Here is a 9,135-nt window from a genome sequence, read left to right as displayed (position 1 = left end):
ATTTTTTTTACTAATCTTATATTAAGTAAATTAAATCTTTTTATTTAATAGTAATTTGATAATAATAGATAATAGTTTGTTTTATTTAAAATTATTAAAAAAAATATTAATAAAAATTATAAATAATTAATGTTATTAAATATATTAAAATATTACAAATTTAATAATATAATTATTTTGTAATTATTATATATTATTTATATCAAAATTTTTGAAATTTTATTAGTTTATTAATTTTTTAAAGGATTGAATTATAGTTATAAGTTTATATATTATTTACATAGTTATAATTATAAGTTATAATTATATAGTTATAATTAAATTAAAAAAAATAAAAATTATTGTTATATTAATAGTGTGAAGCAGTATATTTATATGGAGTTATGTTACTTTTGGTTGATTATCATTTCGAAGGATGTATAAGAGAGAGATTACTTGTATCCTATTATCGATACAATGCTCAACGTTCATCCTCTACAAGAGTAGATGATGTATGTATGTTATTGCGATCAACAGGATTTTCTAAAATTTCTAATAAACGACCTGCAAATTATCCTGAAGACTATTTTAAGTACGTTTTTAAAATTTTTTCATTTCATAGTGATATACTTTAATATTATTTAAAAAAATTTTACAGAAGAGTATCATTAAATGATTCTTTAATTGAACATATTATTGGACGTTTACGTTCTGATGAAATATATAATCAAAGTCTTGCTTTTCCACACCCAGAACATCGTAGTACTGCTCTCTCTAATCAAGCATCAATGTTAGTTATAATTTTATCATTTAAGCCAATCATGTTACATACTCACACAGCTATAATGAGGGAAATAGTAGATAGATTTTTTCCTGATAATTGGGTAATCAGTATTTATATGGGAATAGTAATAAATTTATGTGATTGGTGGTTACCATATAAAGCAGCAAGAACAGCTCTCAATAATACTTTAGAATCATCAAATGTAAAAGTAATTGCACAAAACTATGGTCAAAAAATGAAGGTAATTAGATTATATAAATAAATAAATAATTAAATAGATTTATATATATATATATATAATATTTAATAATTATATAATAATTTTTAATAATTATATTAAAAATTTATTTTAGAAATTAATATCTGAAACAGAAGAAGTACAATTAGCAGTGACATTAGATGAAAGTGCAATAGGGTCTCTAGTTAAATTAGTAAGGGAATGCAATGTAACATTACATTGGATACTTTTACATACAGCAGTGTCAACTATATCATTAGAAGATTCAAAACGATCACGTATGCTTAAACAATTGATAGTAACTGAAAGCAAATATAATATATCCCATTGTCTTCAATTGTTATTAAGTACTGCTCAGATTGAGCAAAGTGTTAAACATTTATATAAACAAGTATGATTAATAATTTTTGCATTATGTTATTATATATTATGGAAAATATATTATTTATTAAATTTGTTTTTAATTTCTAGTTATTATTTGGTAAAGAAACTAAATGGCTTAGAGATAAAGAAACATGTGTTGAACGTATAACAGATCTTGCACAAATATTTGGAGGTAATAAATCACTTGATGGTATTGAAAGAAATCAAAATCTACATGCATGGTTTTTAGAGATAAGTAAACATATTGATTCATTACAACAAGAAGATGCAAGAAAAATAGTGCAATTGGTACAAGCATTAGAAGAAGTACAAGGTATAATATAATAAAAAATATAATAAAAAGCAAATTGTAAATCGATTCAATTTTTTATTTTGAATTAAATTTATTAATATTAACATATTATATGTTGATATTATATTGAATTTTAAATAATTCCAGAATAATTTATAATAATTCCAGAATTTCATCAATTAGAAAATAATTTACATATATCGCAATATTTAGCTGATACACGGGAAATATTGCATAATATGTTGCGCACAGGAAATATAACAGAAGATACTATGATAAGTTTGAATATAGTGACAGATTGTTGTTATGCATGGAATATAATGGAATCATTTATTGATACTATGCAAGCTAGCATAAAAGAAAATCCTCCTACTGTGATAAAATTAAAAGCACTTTTTTTAAAAGTAAATTTTAACTTAAATTTTTAATTAAATTTTATTTATCATGATATATTTTTATTTTTTTTTTTGTTATTCAAATATTTATGTTTAATTAATTTATTTCAGATGGCTTCAGCTTTAGAAACTCCTTTGTTAAGAGTAAATCAAGCACGGAGTGCAGATTTATCATCAGTATCGCAATATTATAGTAGAGAATTAGAAAAATATGCAAGACGCGTTCTTCAAATAATACCCGAAACTGTATTTGGTTTACTTGCTGAAATAGTGTATCTTGAAACTAATGCTTTTAAAGAAATTCCTACTAAACTCCCAAAAGATAAATTGAAAGATTATGCACAATTAGATGATAGATTAAAAGTATATATATTTTTTTTAATTTTATTTTTTCTAAAAATATAAATTAAATGAAATTCAAAATGAACTTAAATTTATTATTTTCATATATAATAATAAAGAATTATTTTAGATGGCTAAATTAACATATGCTGTATCAGTATTTACAAAGGGAGTATTATCTTTAAGAAGTGTTCCATTAGGTGTATTAAGAGTTGATTCTCATCGTCTTTTGGAAGATGGTATACGACAAGAACTTGTGAAAAAAGTAACATTGGCTTTAGATAGTGGTCTTATTTTTGAACCAAAATCAAAAGTAAATTTTAATTTAAATCTGATTATTATTAAAATATTTTACTAAAATTTGTGATTAATTAAGAGTAAGTCATTCCAGATATCATTGTTACAAAAACTTCATAATTTAGCAGCAATAATAGATGGTTATCGCAAATCGTTTCAGTATATTCAAGATTATATAAACATTAATAGTTTAAAAATATGGCATGAAGAAGTATGTAAATTTTTAAATATTTAATACATGCTAATATAAATTCGTATATACGATTTATTCCTTTGTATTTCTAGATAACATATATTATAAATAATGCAGTGGAAGAAGAATGTATTGGTTCTTCTTGGACTTCAGAAAAGTCATGGAGATATTTCCAAGAAGAAAAACATGTTTCTATTTCAGACAATAACATTACTACTTTTATTGGTAGACTTGCTCGTGAGTTACTTCGAATTACAGATCCTAGGTATCCTTTTTTTTAAAGATATTTAAATTGTAATCTTTTTTCAATATCATTATGATTCAATATCATTATTTTCTATCATTTATCTTTTAAATTATTTATTTTTTTAAATATATAAATTTATAATTCAGTTATAATTCGAATAAATTATTAAATAGTATTCATTATAATCATATATAATCATTATTTTTAGAACAACTATCTATATTGAACATTCTCTTGCCTGGTATGATCTTAAAACGCAAACAGAAGTATTAAATTATAAAATTTTTTCAAAAACATTGGAAGCAATTGGTACACCTGGTTTAACAGGTCTTGACAAACTTATTTCATTTTACATTATAACTGAATTAAACAGTATGATACACTATATAGAAAAAAATATTCGTAATAAAATGTGGTCATCTACAATTGATCATTTTGATACAATATTAAATTCTGTGGATAGTCCTAAAGGTACTATTATTTTATAATATTATTTATATTATTATTATATTATTTATATTATTTATATTATTTATATTACTATAATAATAATAAACATTTAATAATATTAATAATAATAATATTTATTAAATATTATTTATTATTAATAATATTTATTAAATATTTGTATTTAGGTAATATATCAAAATTTCACAGTACTACTCAAACAAGTAAATTTTGTCCTCAACTACTTGAATGGATATTAAAAATTGGGCATTATCAACTTCTTAAGAAAAAAATAGCATATGAATTGAATACTGCTTGTAAATTTGAAGCAAAGCATATGGAAGCAGCATTACAAACATTAAATATGTATGCGTAAATACTTAAAAAAGTACTTTTTTCTTATATTAATCTTCTTATTTTTCATATTTTTATAATTTGTAGAGCTATATTATTTGAAATTAATAAACACAATAATAATGAACAAAATGAAATTGAAAAAAAAGAATTACTACGTGAACTTAATATCAGATTAGATTGGGCTGGTATAAATAATCCTCATAATAATATTTATATTAAATCGCCAAATATAAATAATATTGCTATCATTATGTTTTTACTTACTATATTACAATTACCTAAACTTTACTATTGTAAAAACACAGGTAAAAAATTTAAATATTCATAAAATTTTAATTTATATAAATATATAAAGAATATAAATTAATCATATGCTAATTATAAAATCACAGGAAGTCTTTTGAGTAAAAGACCTCAAGATCCTCTTGATGCTGTAATTTTTGTTATTGGAATACTAACTATTTTACGTCAATGTACTTTTTCTGCAATGACGCGTTATGTTAAATATCTTTGTATATACATCCTTTCGTGTGTTACTTCAGATAGGTATATAAATTTCATATAATATGAAATATAAAAAATATTCATTATCATTATATAAAATATTCATTACATTAATATTATTGCATATTACAGTGTAAAAGCAGGAAGTGATGGAGAATCCGAAATATCTAATATTTTACATATTTTAGAACTGTTTACAAAATATTCTGGTATATCACGATCACTTATACTTAAAGAAATACCTATTATTATCATGGATCATTTTCAAGCAAAAACATCTAAATAATATAAAAATAATATAAAAATAATATAAAAATTAAATATAATATAATTTTTTAACTAAAAATAATTTATATTACGTTAGAATAAAAAAATAAATATCATTTAATTTGTACATGTATTCACATGTAGATCTATATTTTATACATGTATGTACAAAATATAATTATATGTACATGTATTTACGTTTTATATATATATTTTACAAATGCAATATAATTTTTTAACAAAAAATAATTTGCATTACATTAGAATAAAAAAATAAATGTCATTTATTTTCTATATATATATTCTATATACATGTGGATTCATAATTTGTATGTAAATGTATTTTACGTATAGATAATTGTACTAATTTTTGTTAAAAAATGGAAAATAATAAAATTTTATTATTATTATAAAAATCTATAATTATTTTTTAATTTATGAATGTATTATTTATATAAATTAATTATTAAATATTATTATTTTTCCAGTAATTCTTTTATACATAATTGGCGACATTAAAGTACAAAAATAAGAAATTCTTTAAATTTTTTCATTTTTTTTTAATTTTTATTTTAATCTTTAAATTAAATTATATATTATTTTCAATTAAAATATTTATGATTATTTTATATATTTATGATTATATGTTTATGATTATAAAATATTTATGATTATTATATTCTTTATGAGATTATAATAATTAACAAGTTGTTTATATTTTATCATATATTTTATTAAAAATGAAATAAAAATAAAAAATTATTAATGATATTAATGAAATGAAAAATTATGAAAAATTCTTACATTGAAATATTATTTATCACATGTTATTAATATTAATATAATCTTTAGTTAACATTAATATAATCTTAATTATATAGATTTATATAGTAATATAGATTTCTTCAAAATTTAAATAAATCTGAAATTGTACCTGTTCATATCTGCAATAAGAATTTATATACGCATTGGCGGCTGAACACGCTAGAAGCGGCGGCGTTACGGCGCTTATCAAATGATTTTTATCTTATTTTCATTTTAAAATTTAATAAAATATTTATTTTTAAATTCAAACAAATGTTATGATTATTTTATAATACATTCTATGTTATATTATACTTCTTATTTATAAGATAAATAATATAAATGGTTATAATCTGTACGATTTTTGCCGGCTAAAACGGCCGTTGCTACAAACTAGAAATGTTGACGGCCGCTTTTCTTCTTTATAAATTAAAAGAAAACAAAATTTTAAATATTTAATAAAATATTTATATAATTATTAGAAAGCTTATAAAATTAAAATATTTTTTTCTAATATATTATAAATCATTTTAAACTTTATTAAATTCTTTAACGAAGAAATTATATAATAATATGTTTGATAGTTACATGGGCGGCTTGAACGCTGTTGACGCCGTAAGCGGCGGCTGTAACGGCGATGCTGGTGACTTGCTACAAAAGAGACTGCGATAAATTTCGAGCTCAGTCTTTCTTGCTCATACGTGCAGTTACATATCTTATTTATAATTAAAAAATTAAAATTTTATTTTTTAAACTTTAAATGAATGTTGTGATATTAAAAATACATATATACTTTATTATATCTTTAATAATATTGAGAATAATAATTTATTTTCATATTATATTATCTTTTAATAATAATTTTGTATAATATATTATTTCTATTTTAATGTGTATATATTATATATATTATTTTGCAAAATATATTATTTCTATTTTAATATGTGTATATATATATTTCAATGTAAGTATAATAATAAAAAAAAATCTTATTAAAAGATATATATTTGAAATAATATTATGTAAGTAATTAAAAAGTAATTAAAAAATATAAATGCATATAAGTATAATTTATATTTATATTATAATTTTTATGTTTCATCTATAATCGTGATATGTATAAATTTGAATTTCAATTCAATTTTACAATTTAATATATTTCATAAGAAGTTCATCATATCTATAATGATATAATTTATGCTTCAAATATTACAGAATAGGAATGAAATTATATTAATATTAAATTTGTACTCTTCTTTAATATTATTATAATCTTATAATCATTTTATAATCTCAAATTTAAAATTATTGGCTTATATATTATTTAATATATAATTTAATATTTCGTTCCTATAATTTAACAATATATTTATAATAAAAAAAAAAAAGAAACATATGGATAATATTTATAATTATACAATTCAATTAATAAAATCATATTTGTATAACAATTATTTATATTTTCACATTAATTATTCTATATTATGTTTTTAATAAATCCATTTGTTTCTTTTATATAAAAATTTTGTATATAATTTTAAATTTTATATATAATTTTTACAAATATAAATAATATAAAATATATAAATATAATAAATAAATAAATATATATATATATATAAATTTTTTTTTTAATGCAGGAAATATGCGAACAAGCATCATCATTGTTTTGGCTTTTGCTATTGGGATTGTTATAGCTACATCAAGAAATTATAATTATTCTCATTTCATAAAGCATCATGCAGGACCACGAGTAATTCGAGGTTTTAAACCTGAATATATATCTACAGCATATGGTTTTGGAAAAAGACAAAATATTATTGATGTCCCAAAAATTAATAAAAATGAACGAATTTTATCGATACTTCTACGCTATTTTCCACAGGGGTATATTTAATTATTTTATTAATTTAAGTTTATTAAATTATCTTCGTATATTCAACAATAAAAAAATATGAAATTAAAAATAATAAATTAATTGTTTAATATAATTAATATAAAATGATTTAATTTCAGAATTCCTATAGAATGGTTACTTCAACAAATAAAAACAAATCCAACTTTTGCTACAAAATTAACACAAATATTAATGAATGAACGTACTGATCTTACGTCAATGATGGATCGTTCTAATTCAGAAAGAATAACTTGGCTATATTAAGTCTTTTATTATATGATTAAATTATATACACAATTTTTAGCTATATCTTCTAGTTTAATAAATATGCGATATTTAAAAGTCTAATTTAATGTTGTTAATATTATTTTTTTAAAATTTATATAATTTAATTTACACAATAAAAGAAATATTAATTAAATAATGACTCTTTCATATATTGTATTATTTATAAATATTAATATTCTTTTTTCTTTTAATTAATTTAGAAAATTCAATTTAAAAATTAGAATGTAATTGGTTAAGTTTTAACAAATGATTGTATTAATATTGTAAATAATTAATTCGATTTAAAATTAATTAAAGATTTTATATAAGTTATAAAAGATGAATAATGAAAATAGTAAATATTTATTATATCGTTATATTTTTTTATGTAAATAAAATTTTATTCAATTTTATTCAATACATTCAATTTTTAATCATAAATCTTATGTGAATTTATATTGTTAAATCATTGTTGCCAACTAATAAAATCTCAAAAATAAGCAGAAGAACAAAAGATATATAGTTTCAGGGTGTGACTACTATCTATCTTAAGAATAATCAATGGTTTACAATCCAGAAGGTCTTTCGGTTTTTGCGCTTTATGAGATTTTTCGTTTGTGCATTGTCCTGTTTAAAAGCCTACAATAAATAATTGATTCGAAACGTAAAATTATTTAATTTTGGAATAAAATTAATCAGAAAAACATTAAAAGAATAACAAAAACGAAAACTTTATTTCGTAAACTTGAGTGACGCCGGCCACCTTAAGCCTCGGAGTCTTAAAGTCTCGAAAGGCCCACAGACATACGTGCGATAAAGGTAAGAATTCCACGAGATATTTTCAGCAATATATTTTTTATAATTTATATATGAAATTCTATGACATTCCTCGTTTAAAATTCTACAGATTGGTTTGCAATAATATTTAATAATATTACATTGTTAACCTCAAAAATATTTACAATATTTAAAGGAACTTGGAGTTAATTTAATAACTAATGCGTATTATAGGATTATAACCGCTTTTTAAAATAATTAAAAATTTTTGTTTTATTGTATATTAATTTTAATTTTCTTCATTACTTTTGTATTTGGTAATGTTCAAAATTATATTTATGCATAGATACATATAGTCCTATGTGAATGTGTTGATTTAAAATTTTATTATGGATTATAAGCAATTGCTTGTATATTCTATGAAATAAGAAATATAATTCATGAATGGTATGTGAAAACTATTTATAGTATAAAATTACCACCACCATTATTATTGCTATATTATTATTACTATTACTACCCTCTTTCCCTCTCCTCTCTCTCTCTCTCTCTCTCTCTCGCTCGCTCGCTCACTCACTCGCTCACTCACTCACTCACTCGCTCACTCACTCGCTCACTCACTCACTCACTCGCTCACTCACTCGCTCACTCGCTCACTCACTCG

The 9,135-nt window shown here is 20.6% G+C and overlaps 3 protein-coding genes across 7 annotated transcripts in view; all 3 read left to right on the top strand.

Moving 5' to 3' along the window:
• LOC102680171 (WASH complex subunit 5) overlaps window positions 1–4,767 on the top strand; it is a 6,032-nt gene extending 1,265 nt beyond the window's left edge. The window contains exons 4-18 of one of the 3 annotated variants that reach the window (XM_031510634.1): window positions 357–571; window positions 638–1,004; window positions 1,117–1,392; window positions 1,473–1,557; window positions 1,615–1,698; window positions 1,846–2,081; window positions 2,184–2,435; window positions 2,545–2,727; window positions 2,797–2,922; window positions 2,997–3,169; window positions 3,360–3,622; window positions 3,787–3,964; window positions 4,040–4,260; window positions 4,348–4,501; window positions 4,592–4,767. In XM_031510634.1, the coding sequence (XP_031366494.1) occupies window positions 357–571; window positions 638–1,004; window positions 1,117–1,392; window positions 1,473–1,557; window positions 1,615–1,698; window positions 1,846–2,081; window positions 2,184–2,435; window positions 2,545–2,727; window positions 2,797–2,922; window positions 2,997–3,169; window positions 3,360–3,622; window positions 3,787–3,964; window positions 4,040–4,260; window positions 4,348–4,501; window positions 4,592–4,745 (2,967 nt within the window). In that variant the 3' untranslated portion in view covers window positions 4,746–4,767. Of the gene's footprint in view, window positions 1–356; window positions 572–637; window positions 1,005–1,116; window positions 1,393–1,472; window positions 1,699–1,845; window positions 2,082–2,183; window positions 2,436–2,544; window positions 2,728–2,796; window positions 2,923–2,996; window positions 3,170–3,359; window positions 3,623–3,786; window positions 3,965–4,039; window positions 4,261–4,347; window positions 4,502–4,591 lie in introns of all 3 variants that reach the window. The other 2 variants (XM_006616026.2, XM_006616025.2) reach the window with 2 other exon arrangements.
• A 1,679-nt stretch (window positions 4,768–6,446) lies between these two features.
• Window positions 6,447–7,769, top strand: LOC116185673 (allatotropin-like). Its single transcript, XM_031510632.1, has 3 exons — window positions 6,447–6,494; window positions 7,171–7,417; window positions 7,547–7,769. Exons 2-3 carry the CDS (start codon window positions 7,176–7,178, stop codon window positions 7,689–7,691), a joined length of 387 nt encoding a protein of 128 aa, XP_031366492.1. The 5' UTR covers window positions 6,447–6,494; window positions 7,171–7,175; the 3' UTR covers window positions 7,692–7,769.
• Window positions 7,770–8,227: 458 nt separating this feature from the next.
• LOC102679788 (zinc finger CCCH domain-containing protein 18-like) overlaps window positions 8,228–9,135 on the top strand; it is a 7,091-nt gene continuing 6,183 nt past the window's right edge. The window contains exon 1 of one of the 3 annotated variants that reach the window (XM_006616023.2): window positions 8,228–8,513. The gene's annotated coding sequence lies outside the window, so the exon portion shown is untranslated. The remainder of the gene's footprint in view (window positions 8,514–9,135) is intronic. The other 2 variants (XM_006616022.2, XM_006616021.2) reach the window with 2 other exon arrangements.

This window comes from Apis dorsata, unplaced genomic scaffold (genome assembly GCF_000469605.1).
Source record: "Apis dorsata unplaced genomic scaffold, Apis dorsata 1.3 scaffold_248, whole genome shotgun sequence".
In the NCBI taxonomy this organism is placed as follows: Eukaryota; Metazoa; Arthropoda; class Insecta; order Hymenoptera; family Apidae; genus Apis; species Apis dorsata.
The sequence above is the reverse complement of the archived record's forward strand: the minus strand, read 5'-3'. Positions and strand labels throughout refer to the sequence as shown.